The following is a 22,978-nucleotide window of genomic DNA, read 5'->3' as shown; positions in this document are numbered from 1 at the left end:
TTTTTTTGCAGGGGCTTTTTGGCCTTTTTTGGGGCTTCAGGTGCCCGTTTTCAGTGTTTCAAATGTCGTTTCGAGGATGTGTCGATGATGTCAGAAGTACTGAATTCTACATAGTGCGTCAAATATAATAAAGTAGCTCAAGTATCCTCACTGAATGCAAACTTGACAATATTTCTTTTTTCTTCCTTTTTTGTATTTTTTCAGCATTACATTGGCCCTCCTTTTTGATTGGTGGACGGCTATTTTCCTTTCAGGCTAAAAGGCCCCAAAATGAGTTTCCTTTTTTTGTAATGGGTTGTCTCTTTAGAATTGCTATAGAAGGCCTTCTAAGTAGAGCCTCTATTGTGCTAATGAGCACAGGCTGTGCCTGAGGCTTGGGCTATATGGAGGAGGTTATGCGGGATTGGGTTGGACGTTTATGTTTAGCAACAATGGGCCATTGCTATGATGCCCACGGGGAAATCCCTAGGATCTACCACGCTCCTTTAGACTGCCTAATCGGGGACTCTCGCTGCTATTGCGAAGAGTAGATGCCCCAAGGCTACACTAGAGTCATCCATATGCTCTATCATCCAACTGAGCCACCTTGTTCCAGTACTCGAGTTGTGCTGCCTTGTCCAATGGCATTCTCATCATCCTCAAGATCATTTATTTTTGGAGGCACACTTGGGTGCTCAGAAGGCAGGTCAAGATCCTGGAGTAGTTCCTAGATTTGTTTGAGGGTCACCACCCACTGTTAAAGTGCCTCATTCTCCTGCCTACTATGAAGCAACTCAGCATTGACATTACTAAGAGGCTTCTATCTCTCCTCCTAATGTACCTTGAGTTGTATTTGAGAGGAAATGGTTTTCCAAGTGGTTGTTGTGACTGATACAATGGCTTCATTATATCGATGGAGCAGAATTCCATGGTTGGTTAGGAGCTAATCACAAGCTTTCTACAAATGATTGATCTTCTCATTGATCTTCTTTTCCCCTTCCTCTAGAAGCTCAACAATCTCGTCAAGAGTCCTTGAGCTCTGGAGTAGCATTTATGCTCCTGTTGCACATAGATCAAAACCTATGGAGGCACCCAATTGGCATCCATGTATACATTGTTTGTCACATTTTCTAGGGATGCTATCCCTTCAAAGTGGAACAAAGGGTGAATACCCCCATTGGATAGCACATGTCATGGAGGAGGTAACCCACGGATTTGACGAGCATCATCTAGAGATGGACACCAAAATTTTGTTCACTATGTTGGAGCATCATGTCCTATGTATAACTTGCTGACTAATGCTTACCTGAGTCAATTACCTGCATGTCTTGTGCTTTAGAGTTTTGTGGCATGCCCTCCTGACATAGAGACTTTTGATCATTTAAACTAGTCAATCCACCCATTACTCTTTTCCTTTTGTGATCTATTGAAGTTTGGTTAGCCTCCTTTGTCTACAAAGGCACAAGGCCAATGCCCATTTCTAAATCTTTAGGATTGGATTGATAGTTTGAACCTCCATATTTTAGCCATGGCTTCCTCTGATTTTGTAGTGACCTCTATTGTAACTGTGGTCGTGGCCTCAAGGCCTTTGACAACACTTTTCTCTATTCCTTCTATGGCCTCTATATTTGTTTTGGCCCTCCCTTTCTTGGTGTACACATTTTCTTGTATCAATTTCCATTGGCCTTTAGCAAATTGTCTGCTGGTTCCTGCTCGATGTCTTCACTGCCCTATCATTTTTTGTTCTTGGCCACCTCTTTTCCAATTTTTGGTCCATGATTGGCCTGGCCTCTTCCACCTCCCTCTGTTCTATCTTCATTCTAAGCCAACCCAATGCTCATCTCCTCATTTGACTTCTCATTTTTGGCATCAGTAGTAGACTCTTCACACATGGCTGTATTAACTCCACTTGCCTACTCCCACTTTTCACCCTGTGGTTGCTCCACATCAAGCCTCACTAGTGAGGCTTGGGTGTGAGGAGAGATTCGTGGTTAGTATTGGTTAAAGAGGTATCATCATGAGAAGCTTGGGGAGTTGTAGGTGGAGGGCCAGACAGTGTGTATTAGGAGAAGAGATCAGCTCGTGATTGGAAGGGGGAGACTGAGGGGATTCAAAAATAAGAGGAAGATACTTCCTATGGAGATGGAGGGTGGTAGACTGAGTTCATTGGAAATTTTTCCTCAGCAAAGGAGGAGGCGGGGGAGGTTTAGACATAGATTCTAGACAAGGATTCCATAATTCTCACCTCCTTTAGGGTCTGGGTCTTCAGTAGCTAAGAACTCAAGTCTTCCACTACTCTTGAGATCCACTTTCTCCTTCATATCCACTTGGTGCATTAGTCAGTAGGAGTTGTGGAGTTGGACCTTCCAGTCAAGGCATCTCTAGCCATCTCACAACTCTTGACACCAAGCTCCGATCGACAATCATGCAAAAGTGTGGTCTGAGCTTGCAGTGGGCTTGACACCTCAGATAGACATTCTTGAGCTGAGAATCAAAGTTCTTGGTGAAGATTTCAAGCCAATCAATTTGTACCTTGTGTTCATATGCAAAAAGAGACTTCACTTCATACGTCCTCCTTGGGATGAAGTTAGATGTCTTCTTCAGTCCAATAAACCCTATCAAAAATTAAAAGAAGGGATGCATCTCGATGTTGAGAGCCTTGCTTATTAGAAATCCCTGGGACTAGTGGAAGGTCTTTTCTTTGAACATTTTGTCACAATGTATCAAACTTGGTACTAGGGTACAATCTGACAATCCGATCTGTATTGGGGTGAGCTGGAAGATCTTTGCATAAATACATTTATATAAATCAACTCGTTTGTCATGGACGTTGCTGGTGTGAGTATCTCCTTCATATGTGTGAAGAAGCTCTTCAGCTACCTCTGCGCTCCACACCTCATGCCACAGAAGGTTCATCATGATGTACAAGGCATTCCTCTTTAGCATCTTCACTTTGATAGGGGCCTATTTGATCGATGAGAACTTTGAAGCTGCAAAGATAACTTTTGTCACTTGGCTGGTCTCTCTCCGCATCTAGTGGTTGGTCTCTCTCTGCATCTAGAGATAGTTGAAGCCATAGTGGGGCATAGGTAGGGGTGATGACAAGAAATAGGATGCAACGGTCACCTCCAAGTGTGATACTGAGCATAAAGCAGCAGTAGCAAAGAGCTTAAGCAATGAGAAATTTCTCCATGAAACAATGAATCTTCATACTCTTTGCTTTTGCATGTAGCAAAACAACTCATTAGACAACATGCACCGCCAAATTTAATATCCCATGTGACACCTCAACTGGACCACACTCACTTTTAGTCTCATGATTATCCTTAGTTAGAGTGAGTTTAAACTGCTCGCTGCCACATGGCATCTGTCTAGGCACCTATGAGTTATTCACTGTCACCAAGCTTGCTATGGCCGTTTTGTATGGCTTAACTCAATGTGGCAGTTTCGTATGGCTTAACTCACCTTAACTTTATGTGGCTTAACTCAACTTCCATTAATCAACTCAAGAATCACCTGTCCTTGCAAATTAGCCAATTGAACTGTGCCATTGTCATGAACATCAATCAACATGTATGGCCTATTCCAACAAATTTAAGATTGGGTTTTAATGGTCCAATGTTTCGCATTATACAGCAACACCAACATTTCCTTTTTCAAAATTTTTTGAACAATATGCCAGTCATGATAGTCTTTTCTCCCCCTCTGTATCACCTGCTACTATGACTATGCAACTCTAATGCAGAACTCATCCAGTTAATTTAGCTACTACATGTGTCTCTTGATTGCCTCTGGTTCACCAAGGTGATGATAAGTAGCAACGTGTACACTCGAGCCTAGAAACTCTGCTAGAATAATAGCTTCTAATCCAAAAGCCATTCAAAATGGTACTAAATTGGTTGTGACTTTGTAAGCTATCCAATTATTAATAATATAGAGCTTGATGATCAACATAGAAGGTAAACTATTCTTGAGAAAATAGTGCTTGAATTTTTGTACACTATAAACCATAGCAAGAGCTTCATGCTTGGTTGTGCTATAGTTAGCACACCGATTGAGTCATCAATCTACTTGCATAAAAGATGGGGTAATCAAACTTCCCATCTGGCTGAAATAGTATGATACCAATGGCATATAGAGAAGCATCTAAATGAACATGGAATATAACATCCCATCTAGGTTGTCTACAAATGGTTGTTTCATTTGCATGCTTCTTTAGTGTATGGAATTGCAATAGACAAACTCGTTAGTCCATTGAAACTTTGTGCCCTTTTTAGTTAGCTCAGGTAGGGGAGCTGCAATCTTGGCAAATTCTCAAATAAACCTTTGATAAAAACTAATAAAGCCCACAAAAGAACTAAGTTAATGTCTCAAGCTCGGGCATCTTTTCTATGCTTGAATCTTACTTGCTGGCTCAGTTCTGATGCCTTATTGAGAGATGACATGACCAAGCAGAACACCCATTGGGACATAGAGGACACTTTTGGCAGGATTCAAGGAAATACCTACCTGCCTACATGTGCCAAATACTTTTCCAAGATAGACCAAATGTATAAATATAGCCGAATAAACACAAAATTCATCTAAATATATAGCAATAAACTCGGTTAAATAGTCCTTGAAGGTTTCTATCATAAACCTCTAGAAATTAGATGGTGCATTTTTTAGTCCAAATGGCATACCTTTGTGGCATAAACACCCCACTTAGTAACAAAAGTAGCTTTAGTTTGACCCTCAGATGCTTCAGAAATTTAATTGTATCCAGTATATCCATCCATAAACGAGTATATCTCATGTGCTGCAACGTAGTCAAGAATACCATTTGTAAATGAGATGGGGAATGGGTGTGGAATAGTCTGAGCATTCGATTTTCTATAATCCACATATACTCTAAGTTTGCCAATTTTCTTTAGTACAACCACAATGGGAAACAACCGCTCATTTCTATCAATGGCATAAATGAATCCAGCTTGGATGAGTTTATCTAGTTCAGCTTTAGCCTGTTTGGCATAATTAGGATTCATCATATATATTTACATTGCCTAATGGGGTTTGCATCTGGGAATAAGTGGGACTTTGTGTTGCCAAATTTCTGGAGGAACTCCTTTCAAGTCAGTATAACTCCAAGAAGACACATCCTTGTATTACATAAACAAGTCCTTGACAGCCTGAAGTTGTCCAACAACCACATGGACACTGATTAGCACAATTTTGATTCTCTTCTGTTAATAAAGTGACTTCTTGTGTTGGTTCTGGAATCAATTGTTCATAATCGATCTGAGTGAATGTCAATTTTGGCTAGCTAACTCTCTGTCACCAACTATATCTTTAGCAAAATTACCTGGATAAAGATTCTGTAGTGTGATATCACCAAGTAACACTCTTTCTCTGATGAAGTGACTCTCTGACATCAATGTGCTTTGTCCTAGAGTGATATACTGGATTCTTGGCCAATGCTTGAGCCGATTGATTATCACAATATATTGTTGTTGGCTTGGACTCATCAAAGTAATCTGTTTCTAACAATAGTCTTATGAGCCATATAGCCTCACATGCACCTGTAGTGAGTGCTCTATATTCTGCTTCAGTCGAAGACAAAGAAACAGTTGGCTATTTGTTTGACAACCATAATATAGCACCTTGACCAAGGAAAAATGCATATCCCTGTGTCAATCTCTTGGTCTCATGATCTCCGGCATAGTCACTGTCACAATATCAACATGGATGACTTCCTCTGTATTCTATCTCAAACTATCTTGTACCTCTAAAGTATCTCAAGCCTCTTTTGGGTGCATTTCAATGAAATTGTTTGCCATAAACTGTGCTAGCGAACTTACTACATAACAAATATTTGATCGTGTGATAGTCAACAAGCTTTCTTTGATCATTCGATTGGAGACATAATTTAGCCTGACATAATAGCACGCTTTCTTTTGAAGACAAAGGCCAAAGATGAGTGATTCAGTCAAACTGTGTCGGATCAATGCCTGATAATCTCTGGTAGGAGACCAGGGCAATACATGAACCATCTACTGTCCATAGAAAAGAGGAGAGTGCTCCAATAAAATCTGCCTGTGCTCTTCATCTGCCGTGATCACTTCAAAAAAGCCCCTTGCTGCTAGCAAACTTACTACATAACAAATATTTGATCGTGTGATAGTCAACAAGATTTCTTTGATCATTCGATTGGAGACATAATTTAGCCTGACATAATAGCACGCTTTCTTTTGAAGACAAAGGCCAAAGATGAGTGATTCAGTCAAACTGTGTCGGATCAATGCCTGATAATCTCTGGTAGGAGACCAGGGCAATACATGAACCATCTACTATCCATAGAAAAGAGGAGAGTGCTCCAATAAAATCTGCCTGTGCTCTTCATCTGCCGTGATCACTTCAAAAAAGCCCCTTGCTGCATAATGAACTGTTTTGACATAGCAACCACCTAGGGTTCTAGTCAACTAGTTGCCAATGCAGGCTCCAAGGAAACCGCATTTGGATGTGGCTAGACGCATACTGAGGTATGTGAAGTCCACATTGCAGTATGGACTATTTTATGAGACTGGGGTTCAGATACAATTGCATGGATACACTGATGCTGATTGGGCTGGTCGTATTTCTGATAGACGATCTACAAGTGGATATATGTTCTCTTTTGGGAGTGCTGCAGTCACTTGGAGCAGCAAGAAACAGCCTACAATTGCCTTGTCGAGCATAGAGACTGAGTACAGTTTTTGCGATCTGCCAAATGAAACTTCTTCAAGAGATTGTCAACATACTTAAGCTGACTCATAAAGGTGTTGTCTAAATCGCTCCAAAACTCAATACCAAGACAATAGTACATAAGTCCAAGATCTTTCATGTCGAACTCTGCAGATAAGTCTTGTTTTAGCTTTCTGATGAAGCTATCCTTACTTTCTGTCACCTAAATCACTCCAAAACTCAATACCAAGACAATAGTACATAAGTCCAAGATCTTTCATGTCGAACTCTACAGATAAGTCTTGTTTTAGCTTTCTGGTGAAGCTATCCTTACTTTCTGTCACAATCAGATCGTCTACGTATAAAACTGCAATAGTAATGTCTTCCCCTTGAACTTCGTAGTAGAGAGTATGATCTACATTGGACTTCATGTATCTCAGATCAGCAAAATAATGTATCCTAGATCAGCAAAATACTTGTCAATTCTATTGTATCAACTTCTGGGTACTTGCTTTAAGCCATAGAGACTTTTCTTAAGATTACAAACCTTATTCTTCTTTCCTAGTTCAACATAACCTGTCGGTTGTTGCATGTAGACTTCCTCGTCTAGATAACCATTGAGAAATGCATTCTTGAAATCGAGCTGATACACATTCCATCTACTGAGTGTCGCTAGTGATATCAAGAATCGCCTGGAATCCATCTTTGCTACTGGAGCATAAGTCTCATCATAATTTTGACCATATTGCTGTGCAAATCCTTTTGCAACTAGTCTGGCTTTGTATCTTTGAATACTTCCAGCTGGATTGTACTTCACTTTGTATACCCATTTGTTTGCTATGGCCTATAAGCCTGAGTATCTCCTACCGGTAAAAGCTACCTCTGCTCTATCGACATCTACCTTGATTATTATCGTCCCATGGGTCGATTTCAGGCCCCCAGAGGACGATAATAATAGTTTCTTTCTTTCTTTCTCGTACGCGTCCCTCTGCTTCTCTCCGCTCTCTCTCTCTTGCACGCTACCGCGACAGCATGCCTCTCTCTTCTCTCTCTCTCTCTCTCTCTCCCACTCCTCTCTCGCGCGCGCTGCCACGGCACGCCTCTCTCTCTCTCTCTCTCTCTCTCCCCCACTTCTCTATTTCTCTCTCCATTGATCTTGGTACTGCTACAATCAACACCATTCTCTGAGATTGCCCTGCTACTGCCTATTTTCATTGAGTCTCTATTGCATCGACAACTAGTTGCATTTCTTTGAAACGCATCACAATGATCATACATAGCTAAGCATAGCTCATTTGGTTGAGTTTTACTGCAAGATAAGGGCTAATTTATAAAGAAGGTGGTTAAGTACCCATGTGCAAAGAAGAAGAATGAGTACACATGCAAAGGTAGAAACTATTGATGTGGAAAATTGTGAGTATGATGTTGATATTGATGAGCTATATGTGCATGCCGAAACTAGTATGTCCTTAGATATAGAACTTGGTTGCGACTATTTTGATGATGAGGATGCTTCTAGTGTGTGCTGTGCATGGCTATGGTTATGGAGATTATATAGATGATGCAAAGTTGGGAGGCATAACTAATGCCCATACAAATGTGTCACCAAGCCTTGATGTCCTCGGATCCACTACGTAGATATATTGACATCTGGTGTGAGTTGGTTAATAAAATCTGGAATGGAGTTTATTGTGTTGGGAAGTGAATTGCTTGATTCTCTAAGGCTTGATAAGAATACTCTAGGCATTGATGGTGAAGATTCTATGAGGAGCTCAAGCTGTGTGAGCTTGGTAAACTACCTATAGTAGGGGATCACTGCAAGTGTACACATTGGTGGCCTAAGAGAGGAAGACTCAAGCATAGGGGATGAGTAGTGTATCTATTGGATCTGATTCTTATGTTTATATGGGTGGATTTTAACAAGCTGCATGATGCAGGTTCTTCGCTAGAGGTTACAAATGTACGTAGCGATGAGTACAAATATGTGCAACATATACAGTGATCAAAAATTTCAGCATGCATACTATGAGTTGATGCCTCCAATGGCAACTTGATTTTCTAGCTTCTTATATGCTTATCCGATGTTCGTGTTGCAATCATGTCACCCTCTCTCGTCTTGTTGGACGTCTCTCCTGTGAGTCCTCTTCTCTAGTAGCATGCCCTGTTGCTTGTGGAATATATCACGCTACATGAGGGACAGAGACATCACAGGGATATGGAAGCTGTGTGCATATATGGTAGTGTGTAGCTATGGAAGAGCACACATATATCGTTCAATACGCAAGACGTGTTTTGCCACAGGTGGATTACGGCATTCAAGAAGCGATTCCCCATCTTGATCTTGATCCTGAAGGCCCGCAAGGCTTACTACGGATATATGTTTCGTCATTCATATTTTCTCTCACAGCATAATGGTGACATGGTGATATACGATACACAACCAGAATCACCACAGATGTGCTGCTGTCATAGAATGAAGCACCATAGAGAGTAACCCCACAACTATAAACTGCAAGTTAAAGGAATGCATGCTCTGATATTACATGCAAAGTAGTGCACTTGAGAAATCAACAGGCATGCCAGGTAGTGCTGTACTAATGAATACCACCGATGATCAGGAAGCTACAGACAATTGCACTGTATCACAGCTACAGAAGCATAATGCTATGAATACAGTGAGGAAGCGCGGCAAACCAAAATTCTGTCCCGATGATAGGTAGAACCACCAAGGAGGTTGTGCTGTACTAAGAAATACCATATAGGATAAATACTGAAGCTAAAAGAAAGTTGCACTGTATCAGAGTTACAGAAACATGATGCTAGGAATTCACTGAGGGAGGGGGCCAAACTGAAATGCTCCCAATCACAACTACAAGTAAAGGAAGCTTTGACAGGAAATGTGTAGTATGTCTATGGCAAGCATGCACTTAGGATAGGCACTCAAGAAACCCACATGCAGTGCATGTCTCTTCTGAATACTAGAGAGCCAGAAAACTGCGTGTATGTAAGTCATCATGGAAGTTGGATGAACATAAATGCAACTTCAGTAAATGAGAGTTCATGGAACAATTTCACTTTGCTTACATACGCACAACAGAGGACCCAGAGAACTTCCTCTATCGCAGAATGGTCAGGGGCCATTAGGCTAGAACCAATACAGAAACATACTAGCATCCTCGCTTTTGCTCCCCCATCATTGAAACAAACCACCGTGTGAGAATAGTGTACTACTCTTAAAAACAGAAGCATTGATTACCTACTTTACTGTTCATCCTAGCTGCTTAACTATACAGTTTTTATAGAGATCCTCCCTTTAAGGCCCAATAAACTAGTTAAAGCAATGCTCTGAAGTGCAGATTAGCCAAAAGTCAATAATCAATACCAACAAGAAAAAAGACAGTCAGAGAAACTTAAAAGGAAAACCGGAACAGGGAGATGTTTAAAGATTATTAATGTACGCTCTATTATATACGAGGAATTTCAGAGAGTTCAAAGATGAGAGCTCAGCTTTTGGAGAGGAAAATCATATGGCATAACTGCTTTGCCTGATAGAGACTAGTTATGTACATTAATCAAGAAGAACAAATGCTTGATGATCACCAATTATCCCTTAAGCTTCTTGATAATACCAGCAACGTACGTGCCATGGTAAAATGCTTGGTCCATCTCTAGCTTGGTTGGCTGCCGATTGCCATCATCACCTGCATATGTTCCAGCGCCATAGGGGGAACCACCCTTCAATTGCTCTATCTCAGACATACCTGGACCAAATGTATATCCAAGAGGCACGTAGATCATACCATGATAAGCAAGTTGTGTAATGGCTGTCCATCTGTCAGGAGAAAAATTGTTCATGATAAGAATAAGCTTAAAAGAATAGAGGCCTCAAAATTAACTATTTCCTGAATAAAATGATGTTTCCTCTCAAATCTTATGCTGAAATTTTTTTAATGGTATATATTTTCTAAATAAAGTTTGTGGAATCTGCTACAAAGAGGAAGCAGAAAACACGCGCGAGCTCACAAATAATTGTCCACGGCAGACTTCAAAAAATTTCAGACTTGGAATACAAAATTATCATACCTCTTGTGAGTTCTCTGTCGGGTCAAGAGGGACTATTGAGAGAGGTCACAAATGCTATTTCAACAATTTTCAAAGGCTGTGTGATCTCTGCTATTACAGGAGTAGAGTGGAGGGGTTGAAGTGGTGCCTTGGCAACCTGTGTCTCCGTAGTTCGATACTTTACATTAGACTTTTATGGGGTAGATATGATGCAGCATGTATACCAAAATACTGGCACGTCTTCCACTAATGTCATTCCTATCATTGATGGACGAATATCTCTTGGGTAGAAAATCCAATACTCACTCTCAAGCCTAATTATTGAACTTATGAAGCAGTGAAGGTGTCTGCTTCTTTCTTTGTTGACTATCCCTTTACTACCAGCCTACCAATATCCTGCAGTCAACTGCAGCATAAGGAAGAATGAGTTTCACATAATTGGGTATGCTTAAGGGCCCCTTTTCTGAAAAAAATATGGCGGATGCTTTCAAGTAGATTTCCATCAGCATATCCAAGCGTCAGTCAAAGGCTAAGTGGAGAATTAAAAAGCATGGAACTAGTTCTAAAAAGACCTAAATGTAAGCTCCAAACAAATCCACAGAACTAGTACTAAGTAGAGCCGAAACAATGGACCTAATAAGAAATCGGTATCGGTGACTGCAACAAGTAAGGAACACAAACCAGAAATTGCACAAGCAATTTCCAACCTAAATGTAAGCTCCAAACAAATCCACAGAGCTAGTAGAGCAGAAACAATGGGCCTAATAAGAATCGGTGACTGCAACAAGTAAGGGACACAAACCAGAAATTGCACAAGCCAATCATTTGCACTTGGAACTCAAACTTTAAGCATTGTCTAGGCAATGTAAATTTCGAAAGAAGGAAGTAACAGTCACAACTTTAAGTAAAGTACAAAATTTCAGTCACCATTTCTTAGATGTAGTAGTTAAAAAGGAGTTTCCTAGTTTAAGATTTAAGCACGAAGAGAACAAGGAGAATGTTCTCCTCTTTCTGCAGCACTGAATTCTAGACAAGTGCTTCAGCCCTTCAGATTTGTTCTTCTAGCATAAGAAGAATACATGCACATGGATAAAGAGCTTCTTTTTGTGCAAAAGGTCTCATTATCCTTGTCAATTTCAGACAACTCTTGAAGGGAACATCACTTCTACAATGATGGGATGGATCTCTCAAACAAATCTTTACAACCTGGAGTAACATCATCATTTTACATCTACATAACCAGTTAACTTGGCAAAAAGCAACACAAATAAGGCAACTTCTAACTGTAACAAAAAAATGTAAAAGGGAGAAATGTATGCCATCAAGACCAAAGATATGCAATTTAACGACCATTTATAGAAAGGATCTAGAAATCCACTCACGCGGTTAACTCTTGGCCGCCACCCTGACAGCCTGTACTATAAAAGATGCCAGCAGGCTTGCCTGCCAGTCGCTGAGCCTGCCAAAGGCCCTCTGTTGAATCAAAGAAAGCTTTGCACTGGGCTGCCATTATTCCAAAGCGAGAAGGAAATCCAAAAATAAATCCATCTGCTTCCACAAGTTGTTCTGGTTGTATAACAGGCACATCTGACTTGGCAAACGCATTCAGTTTTTGGAATACCTCCTCAGAAAGTGTCTCTGGAACCTGGAGTTTGAACAGCTAGTGTTAGCTCACATTAATCATTTTCTTAATAACTAAGTAAGGCAAAATAACATTACAATAGCGTAATTCATTCCTTTTTAGTGACAGAAGGTGTTAGATAAATACAAACATTATGAGTAAAAACTTCACCTGACTGTTCTTGTAGAAAAGGGGGTAGGGGCAAATTAGAGAAGGGGGATAGAAGAGAAGAAGGGAGAGATGATGAGGGAGAGCAGGAAGGAGAAGGGGGAGGAGAGAGAGACGAAGAGGTCGGAAGAAGGGGGGGGGGGGAGGGGGAGAGAGAGAGAGAGAGAGAGAGAGAGAGAGATGTATTAAAGTCCACGTGAGAGAGAGAGAGAGAGAGAGAGAGAGAGAGAGAGAGAGAGAGAGAGAGAGATTGGGGGAGAGAAATTGTAGGCTGTAAGTAGGAAGCAGGAGGGAGAGTAGATAGGATTAGATGTCGCATCAAAAGTACCTTGCACATGAGGGGGGCGTACTTATATAGTACTCCTTATCCCTTTGACCTCTCTATCTTGCAAGTACTAATAATCCTAACCCCCACTAACTTGGCCAACTTTTGGCCTTCACGAAACGCGTCCTATCACGATCTGTGACGTATTCCTTTCTCTATATCTTAGACTTATGGATGGTTTGATGAATGGACACTTGTGGAAGGGTATGCCCTTTCGACGGGACACTTCCTATGAGGCACAATCCTTCACAAGAGACATTCTATGGAAGAGACACTCCTATTGTAATGTACCCTCTCATCAAGGGTCACACCCTTCACAAGGGGTACACACCTCATACACTTTGGAGTACACACCTTTTCATGTGTCTCTTCACTCTCTATATAAGAGAGGCCCAACTGTATGGATGACACTACAGACACTACAGACACTCAAGCAATACAAATATTCCTTGTTCTCTGCTATTTCAGTCTCCTTTCTGTTCCTTAGCACATTTCTAAATATAGTAAATCTAGGATTTCTTACAGTGGTATCAAAGCAAATTTCGCTCCTGCCTGTAGGAAATGCCCCCCACCTTCTAGCGCCTATCTGATACACCTCTTTCCGCTAGAAGGATACCCGTGCACATTGTGCATGGAAGAGATGGAGAGAATGAGCGTAAAAATTTTTAGCGCCAACCCTCCCTAAAGTCATCAATGGCCTCTCCATCTCCCACACATCACGAGTTGATGTGAATGGACACGACAAAAATCGTGTCTTTTCAAGTGCTTGGGCTGTCCCAAGACCAAGGGACGCACCTTTTCCACCATCGGACACACCTTTTGATGAAGAGTTTTGACTCCGCACCCAAGGGACACACCCCATCGTGGAAAAAAGGACCCCTCTTCGTGTGGGGACACCCCTTTTAAAACCAGGGACACACCCCTTCATGAAAAGGTACACCTATTCCAAGGGTCACACCCCTTCGAATAGGCACACCTTTTGGCACCAAGCACCCTATATAAAAGGGTACCTAGAGGGGCTAAAAGGAAAACCCAGCCCCATACCTTAGGTCTTACCCTAGACTACCCACGGGTTAATTAAACCCACACATTAATTTTGGGCAACCACCCAACAGTCAGCCACAAACGAAAAAAAAAGGACGATCCATTTGACGCTCGTACGGATTTCTGTCAGCAGGCTCGCCTCCCTTGACCGTACGGATTCTGGTCACACAGGATCCGCCATGTCTCCACGCCATATGCAGACCCCCCCTCGCCGGTTTGCTGCCCTGGGTTCCTGCCAGTCCCTGCCAGCCTGCCAGCGCTAGATCAGCGCCAGTTTCCATGCCCGGATTCATTCCCACCAGAGGTAGAAAACACTGAACTCTGTGCCCTCCACCGTTTACTCCAGGCTTCCAAAACTAAAAGACTTGACATTAAACTTCCGGAAGCCTACACTGGTCAACGAAATCGCCGAACAGTTGACCAATAGCTCGCAAAATTGCGCATGTACTTTGATACTGTTGACCTCACTGAAGGCAAAAAGATCGCCTTGGCAGCCTCCCTTCTTAAGGATACAGCTTTCCTATGGTAGCAAAGACGCTTAAAGGACGGCAAAAGTGTGTTAACCTGGGAACGTTTTGAACACGTGCTCCGTAAGCAGTTCATACCTGCCAATGCGAACTTCCAAGCACATTCAAAACTCCGACAGTTGGAGCAAACAGGCTCCCTGTCTTCCTACATCTGTCAGTTCACCACATTGGTGTTGGAGATTGATGCGTTAACTGAGGATGATCGCCTTCATGCTTTCATCTCAGGCCTAAATCCCTCGTTACGCATTGATGTCCTCAAAGCAAACATCACCACCACAGTTGGCGCTATTGCTTACGCAGAGCGCATAATAGATTTCCAAAACACAGGGAAGCAGAGTGCTAATAGAACACAGAACTCTACTATGGCCAAAGGTGCTCGCCTTCAAGATAACACCAGGTTTAGAAAAAACTCGGGTAATCAAGGTCAACGACAGTCTCAAGATCCCCACAAGTCTCAGAAATCATATGCTGGATTCCAACAGAAGCACTCCTCCAAGGATCGCGCCTCTTCTTCTTAACAAAGTCATCACCGTCATCCCCAACATAAAGGTGCGGCCACTGACAAGAAGAACAACTCCAGCACAAAAGGACTTTGTACCATCTGTACAGGCGACCATAGATGGTTTGATTGTCCCAAGAGACCAAAGCAAAATTCCAATATGGAACCTAGCACTTCCCAAACAGAAGATGCTACCCCAGCACAAGACAAGAAAGGCAAAGCTGTTCGAATGGCAAATACCATCCACTTGAGCCTTGCCAGCAACCCCGAACCTTCCCTGGCCACTCAAGTACTTTGTGTTCAAGGATCGATTCGTGGAACAACGGTCACTATCCTCATCGACAGTGGCTGCTCTCATAACTTCCTAGCTAGTTCTATGGTCGACAAACTTTGGTTGACCACTAGTCCTAGCCCATGGACTATCAGATTGAACTCGTAAATGGAACTACCTTCTTATGCAACACCAGGATCAAAAACTTGTCTTTTCGCATCCAACATTATACGGACAAGTTGAACTTCGACATCATGCCTCTTTCTCGGTACGATGTCTACTTCGACAACAGTGGCTCTACGACTATGATCCATCAATCAGTTTTCGCAGCCATACTATCCAGTTTGTCTACCATGGAAAACTTATTGAGCTAACTGGTTCTAGGGACTCTCCTTCAACCTCAGTTGCCTCTGCCCTACAAGTAAAGAAGTAGGTTCGTAAACGTCAAGTAAAGACTTCACTTCTATTGGTTACGGCAGTAGAGGAGACACCAACAAAGGATCCTCCTGAATACCTCATCCAACCTTTTTTCCAGCCCTACCTGGATATTTTTCCACAGGAATTGCCAAAGCAGTTACCACCTCAACGACCAGTGGATCACCCAATCGAACTTATTCCCAGCAGTAATCCACCGTCGAAACCTCCTTATCGGGTTTCATACACTCAAAATAAAGAAATCCAAAGACAGGTGACCGAACTACTCGACAAAGGTCACATTCGGCCCAGTCGCAGCCCTTTCGGATCTCCTGTACTACTTGTGGAAAAAAAGAATAAGTCAATGCACCTCTGCATCGACTACCGAGCCCTCAATAAGCTCACTATAAAAAACAAGTATCCATTGCCTCGCATCGATGACCTCTTCGATCAACTTCTACACGCAACACAAGTCTCAAAGATTAATCTTCGTTCAAGTTATCATCAAATTCGCATACGAGAAGGCGATGAGTACAAGACAGCTTTTCGAACTAAGTATGGACACTATGGATGTTTGGTCATGCCTTTTGGGTTAAACAATGCCCCGGCCACATTCATGACACTAATGAACAACATCTTCAGGCCTTTCCTCGATAAGTTCGTCATCGTTTACCTCGATGACATCCTCGTTTTCAGCCGATCCCTACATGAGCACAAACAACATCTTCACCAAGTTTTTGAAGTTCTCCGCGCAAATTCTCTCTACATCAACATTGAGAAGAGTGAGTTCTTCAAGACCCAACTCGAATATTTGGGACATGTTATTTCAGCTCAAGGCATCTCTGTGGATCCCAAGAAGGTCGAGGTAATCCGAAACTGGCCTACTCCTAAGAGTAATCCGAAACTGGCCTACTCCTAAGACTGTTCATGATGTCGGCTCTTTTCTCAAATTGGCAAACTTCTACCATACAAAGGTCTATCAGTTTTCCGAAATCGTAGCTCCTATGTCCGAATTATTGAAAAGCACAGCAGTTTTTCAGTGGCTTCCCGAAACAGAGTATAGTTTCCAACAACTCAAGCAAGCACTGACTACCACACCAGTTATGGCTATTGCTGACCCAAACCTTCCATTTGAGGTCATGACCGACGCTTCTGACTTCGGCACAGCAGTACAAGTTCTTTCAAAAGATCAACCTTCGACTTCCGAACAGAAGATTTTCTCATCCTATTCTTATACGAACGACCTTCTGTATTATCAAGATCGCGTCTGTGTACCACATGACAAGGATGTTCGACGTCTTTTGTTAAAAGAGCATCATGTAGTTCCTTATGCTGCCCATCCAGGCATCAATAAGACTTATAGGTTACTCAGTGCAACATACTACTGGCCTCAGATGAGTACAAGGTTAAGACGGTTAAGTCTCTGCAAGCTTACTCACTGCAACATACTACTGGTCTCAGATGAGTGCGAAAAGCTGTCTTGTACACATCGCTATAAGACAGTTAAGTCTGTGTTTCCTAAGTTGCGACCAAGATACTATGGACCTTTCCGGATCGTCAAGAAAAATTCACCTTTAAGTTACAAATTGGAATTACCACCATCATGGGGTAAAATCCATCCGACATTTCATATTTCTTGGCTAAAGACGTACATTCCAGGCGATGAAGTAGTTCCTCCTGCAGGTGATTATGTCCCAGAAATCGAAGACGATTATGTTCTCCTTATTCCTGAGCGTATTCTGGACCATCGACAGCGAGAGACTCGACATCAACTTATCACGGAATTCCTTGTTCTTTGGCGAGATCTGGACGACTCCGATGCTACTTGGCAATCTGATGAAGACTTACAGCAGTACCCTGACATTTTACAGCAGTATTTTCAGAATTTACCGTGATATTTTCTACATCAGTTCATTATCTGCAAGCAATACAAATATTCCTTGTTCTCTGCTATTTCAGTCTCCTTTCTGTTCCTTAGTACATTTCTAAATATAGTAAATCTAGGATTTCTTACAGTCCACATCGAGTCGTAGGAAAATATCTGATGGCTGCATCCATGACCATTGTGGCGAGGGTGTCTAATGCATGGGTGAGGTCTACCTCGTCACCAAGTAGTAAACCTAGGAGCTCCAAATGACTCACGTAGACGGGGTCAAGGGTCCGGTCAAAGTGGACCCGTACACAAGTAGGCGTGGAGGGGGCTCTCCATGTGACTGGCGTGGTGATGGAGACACAGAAGGCTAGGTATGGAGTCACACCGTGCCAACTCAAGTCTCACTTCTTTTCATGATGTGTAGATGTGAATGATCTGTGCTGGAGAGAGATGTAGAAACAGCAATATATATTTGTCCAATGTACACCAAATCACATACAAAAAATGAGCACAATGTACTAGCCTATAGCAGCAAAGTGCTGACTAGATGTGGACCCTAGTGGCTCCCCAAAACTGTTCTCCTACCTTCTCATGGAACCTCCTAAAGCCTCAGCTTGCGTTGCTCTCCAAGAGGCCTCATAGTGGTACCCTACAATCACGCTTCCTGCTGCTCCCTTGGACAGCCTATTGTAAGGCAGTGCACCTCCTTGCTGTGAAGGCATCCCAACGATGAGGCACAAGTCTCCCTTGATTCCGTCTTCCCTTGCTGCTGTGTTGGCAGACCCTTGACGGTAGCAGATCTGCTCCGGCCTATGTGGATCTGCACTTCTCTAACCTGGACCAGCTTCAAACAGCTGCCTCTTCCTGATGCTCCTGACTGTCGCGTGGCTTCCCAGTCACTTCTGTTAGGTACAAATTCAACCTGTTTTCTAGCTCCGTTTTGGTCTTGTTCTGTGCAGCCCTTTCTGTCTTTCTTAGTCACATGTCTTGTCCCTATGCTGCCCACAGGTAGCCTACATGCTGCCCATATGGCAGGCCTGCCTCTCCAATTATCTGCTGGTACACCTCCCCCATGCTCTCCTCATTTAGAGGCTCATAGATGGGTAAGGTGACCATGTAAACTCCAACAATTTCAAGAAAGCATCTGATAATTTATGAGAGTCTTGTGATGAGTTCATATGGCAGCATGATGGACAAAGGGGATCGTTAGGAGCATACGGATCAAACAAGATTTCCCTTTTATCACAATCCTTGTTAAGCCTCTACATCAATGAGCTGTCCACATTCATTGATACATACTCCAGGGGAAGAGAGATCATCCCTGGCCCAGATAGGGATGTTGATGTTCCTTAACGTAGAGACTATCCTTATGTCACCTCTGTGTGCCCCATTTTTGTGATCAATAATATTTGAAGGCCCGAGGTAAGATGTTCAACAATTACAAGACCAACATTGCACAAGAAGATCTTGGTATAACATGGAGAGCCTATTGAGATGGTCTTTTTTCATAGAGTTGATAAAGAACTGAATGTTCATTCAGCAATGTATCAATCCTGAAGAAAGAACTTGTTTCATGGTTGTAAAATTTGCATTTATGTATATCTGGACAAATGTATGTGTCACTCACTATGAGAGAAAATTTTGGAAATCTTTGCAAATGGTTTTTATAAGCAAACCTGCCAAAGAGTAGCCTCCACTCCCTCTACAGAATTGGCTCCATTTGCGATCTCTTCAGCTAGCTTCTCAACATGTCCGTACATGGAGTAATATCTGCAAACCCAGCTACAATAATTAAGCAACCGTACACATCCACAAAGTTGAACTTTCTTAAAGCACAATACTTCCATGTGATTTGTAACACGATAAAGCGCACAACCAGGGTTGATCATGAAATCATCGTTTGTCCAAAAAATTAAAAGACTGCATCATGAGACCACCGTAAGCCCATTCATTAATCAAAAGACCTTACCTTGCTCCCCTAAGAACTTGAGATTATTCAATCCTTGAGCTCAATGCAACTATTCTATCAAAGGTCGATGGTAGAAGGTTAAGTTAAACTTGAAATTCATCAATCAAAAGACCTTATGTTGGTTCCCTGAGAGCTTGGTGTTACTAAATCCTTCCTATCAAAGGCTAATAATAGATGATTAAGCGAAACTTGAAATATTAACTTGAATCTTCTTGCCTAGTTCATAATGAAATTTTGAGAATTCATGTTTGCTACATCAAGAAAGGCACTAGAGAACGAGGGCGCACACAAACCATTTTATGATTGATAGTGTGAAGTAAGCAACTGCCCTTGATCAAGATATGCTTGTTTGCACCCGTAATGAGCAAGGGTGAAGAGAAAGAGAGAGAGAGAACTGTGGACATTGCTGACATCGCATCAGGGTTATGCTAACTACTCACTTAATTCTTTATGTTGGAACCCTACAATATCTAGTAATACCCCCCTGTACAACTATTAATTTCCCTCATTGAAGAGGGCATGGATTTGAGTCCCCACTGAAGGGCTAGGGTGAGGCTATGAAACTGTCCATGACTGAGGTTGTGCTGTAGAGGCTGAGGGAAACTGACAATGACCGAGGTTGTGTGGTAGGGGAAACTGACCCCATGAGAGGAGGGTCACTGGAGAAGCTATGGGGACTGTATGTGCTGCCAAAGGACTGCGTGCTGAGTGCTCTTCCTGTACCGATGCCCCTTCATCCATCCTCATGCTGTACAGCTCCGTCTCAAGGTCCAAGATTCTCACCTCATTGTTGAGCTCATACATATCCCTCAATCTCATCCAAGCCTCGAAAGAAGAGTTCGCCATTTGAATATGAGGCAACACCATATCCGCCGTTGTACCCACAATGATAGCCAAGGCTTCCGCATCCCCGATCTGCCATGCTCTCACTAATCCAGGGTCCACTCGCGTTGTCACCACCAAGGTTGATGTGGCTGGAGTAGTTACGGTGGCCTGAGGCAACAGCTTTGTCCCTGTCGCAATCCCCCACGACTCCCTCAGCACTAAGTGGCTCCATACCTTCATTTTCCACAACGGGTAATTGGTCCCTCGAGCTTGCCTGTCTCACCAAAATTTGGGATCTGATATCTATTGGCCATGATAATGAACTAAAAGACAAAGAGTTTAGAGTGTCGTACACTTATCTAAACCTGAGCCTCCCGCCTGGGTACAATCCTTCAGACACCTGCCTGAACCTAAGCTCCCGCCTGGGTAGAAGCCTTGAGACACCGAAGCTAATTCCTCCGAGCGATGAATCAAGGGCGTCCTTCAGCAAAGTCCTTGCCTTCAAGCTCCACTTCCGAGAACTTCCGTCAGAGCTCTTAAAAATCTCTTGAAGCGTTCAAAGAATTGACAAATGCCCGCTCACATAATGCCCTAACTTGGTTCTTGGTCTCATGAAATTCTCCTTGATTGACAGCTTGGACACAAAAGGATAAAGTGGACCTTTCAGGCCAAACGCTTGCTATACGTGGCAATAAGCCCAATTCTTCCTCAGTAGCTCTTCAATTCATCAATAACACCAGTCACTTGAGAACTCTCTAACTTGGGTAGTAATTTCTAATCTTCCAATGACTCAAATTCACTTAAATTTGCCCAACAAAATCCTTTATTTCAGGGGGTCATTTCAATTTTGATAACCTGCCTATTGAACATTGCTTATCAATTGATAATCGCTCAAATTACTAATGAAGAACAACTGACAAATTCTCATTTCACAATCTAACCAAATGCAGCTTGGCCAATACATGATTTTACCATTCATGCGCTTCCCTAATCCTGATACACACTATAAAACACTGCTTGGCATAATCCCTTAAAGGATCCGAAGAGGCACTTAAAGTTAATCCCTACTTTTCCAAAATCTCAAGAATCAATCGATCCCTCTAATCCTTTTACCCTATTCGTTCATAGTACACTTGCTCCCTTTTACAGCTTCACCAGACCATAACCACCTGAGTGTGACCAGCAGTTCAGTTGACTCACATGGAATACTAGTTGTGCTTTACATCCACATAAATCCCCATGCTAGATCAACCTTTTTCAACACTTTTAAAGCTCATATACACAGCCTGAAGAAGAAGGGACCAAAGGGCAGAACATAAGTTCTCCAAACAAGAACACTCAGTTCGGGAGAAGTGACACGCCAGCTGGACGACACCTTGCTGGCAACACAGCAATGGCCAAACCGCACAAGCTCCCAGACACAGTTCTCCACATCATTATAACCACAGAGAGGAAGGTAACTGAGGAAACTAGCTTGGCCTTAACGTAGTCAAATCTCTCTCTCAAGTACCCCGTATAACCCTCTCTGACCAACCTTTTTATTCTAGACAGGCTCAAAGTAGTCAAATCTGACTCTCTGTTATCCTCTCTGACCAACCTTCCGTTCTAGTCAACCTAGGTATTACCAGTACTAACATTCTCTTTTGGCACTTTCAGCATAATAGCTCCGCCTGGCGCACAGATACGTTATGAAAGCCCACCTGTACTGCATATTGCTTCTACCTCTGAGCATATTTACTGCATATTACTTCTACCTCTAAGTATATATGCTGCATATTGCTTCTACCTCTGAGCAACAACCAACCAGAGGTTACCTTTGGTATGTTTCTTTATTAATGTGTACGATGTTCTTCTTGAGTAATTGCAAAATAATATCCAAGACTCTGTGAAACCTAGGAGTAGATATGCCCACAAGATACTGAACCGAGTACAAAAACTCAGCCAAAAGCGGGGGTTGAAAATGAGTCGTCAAGGACGTGCTGGAGTTTTTTTTTAAATCCTCGAAAGGCTTCGTACGGAAGTCATCCGCTAAAGAACCAAGACTTGCCGTAGCTAAAATCGCTTGACCAAAGGTGGAAAGAAGGCACTTCTCATCCTGATTCAGGTGTGACTGCTTGGTGAGTCACAATGTCACAACAAGTCGCCTCGTTGAATAGCTTTGCCAAGATCGTACCGTGTGTAATGTACTCCGTACAAATCCTATGAATTCTCTTAAATACGTCCAACTCTTGCCAGCTCCTGTACTTTTTGCTGCAATCCACCAGATCCGAATTTATCATCTCCAAGCAAAGATGATTTAAATTAGGAATTTCCGGGAACCTCGTTAGGACTACGGGGGGGTGGCGGGTGGGTAAACAAGAGCAGTTGAAAAACAAACTTAATGATTTGTCTCAAACGACGGCTATATATTTTCCTCTCGATGCACGTCGAAAACAGTCGTCCTGTTCTTTACTGCAACACGTTCATGTTAGAGGAAGAGATGATGGGAAGCTCACATAACATAGACTTTGGTGGTCATCTTCTTGTCTTCCTCTGGCACGACGGATGCCAAAGCAAAGCAGTCGTTGTTGTGATTGTCCGATTGCCTATTGAATCCTTCGAAGGCTCAATCAATCGAGAAACAAATAAGTTGTCTTGAATTCTTTCACAGATGAGTTGAGTTGGGATTGTTGTTCTGTGAAACAAATTGGCGATCCGCAAAG

General features: G+C 42.4%; 1 protein-coding gene across 1 annotated transcript; it reads right to left on the bottom strand.

The window, feature by feature from the left end:
• Nucleotides 1-10,115: 10,115 nt before the first annotated feature.
• Nucleotides 10,116-22,864, bottom strand: LOC147901378 (NAD(P)H dehydrogenase (quinone) FQR1-like). Its single transcript, XM_087375489.1, has 4 exons — nucleotides 22,772-22,864; nucleotides 19,159-19,252; nucleotides 12,123-12,385; nucleotides 10,116-10,510 (listed from the first exon to the last, which is right to left on the bottom strand). The coding sequence occupies exons 1-4, from the start codon at nucleotides 22,792-22,794 to the stop codon at nucleotides 10,282-10,284; spliced, it is 609 nt and encodes a 202-aa protein (XP_087231615.1). The 5' UTR covers nucleotides 22,795-22,864; the 3' UTR covers nucleotides 10,116-10,281.
• Nucleotides 22,865-22,978: the final 114 nt, after the last annotated feature.

This window comes from Dipteris shenzhenensis, chromosome 6 (assembly GCF_047967505.1).
Source record: "Dipteris shenzhenensis isolate YYH24624 ecotype China chromosome 6, Dip_SZ_1.0, whole genome shotgun sequence".
NCBI classification, from domain to species: Eukaryota; Viridiplantae; Streptophyta; class Polypodiopsida; order Gleicheniales; family Dipteridaceae; genus Dipteris; species Dipteris shenzhenensis.
The sequence above is the reverse complement of the archived record's forward strand: the minus strand, read 5'-3'. Positions and strand labels throughout refer to the sequence as shown.

Coding starts and splice junctions, on each gene's coding strand:
- LOC147901378 (XM_087375489.1), bottom strand. CDS start 22,794: ATGACCACCAAAGTCTATGTTAT. Junction 19,253..22,771: donor ACCACCAAAGTCTATGTTAT/GTGAGCTTCCCA, acceptor CTGGGTTTGCAG/ATATTACTCCATGTACGGAC. Junction 12,386..19,158: donor TGGAGGCTACTCTTTGGCAG/GTTTGCTTATAA, acceptor TTCAAACTCCAG/GTTCCAGAGACACTTTCTGA.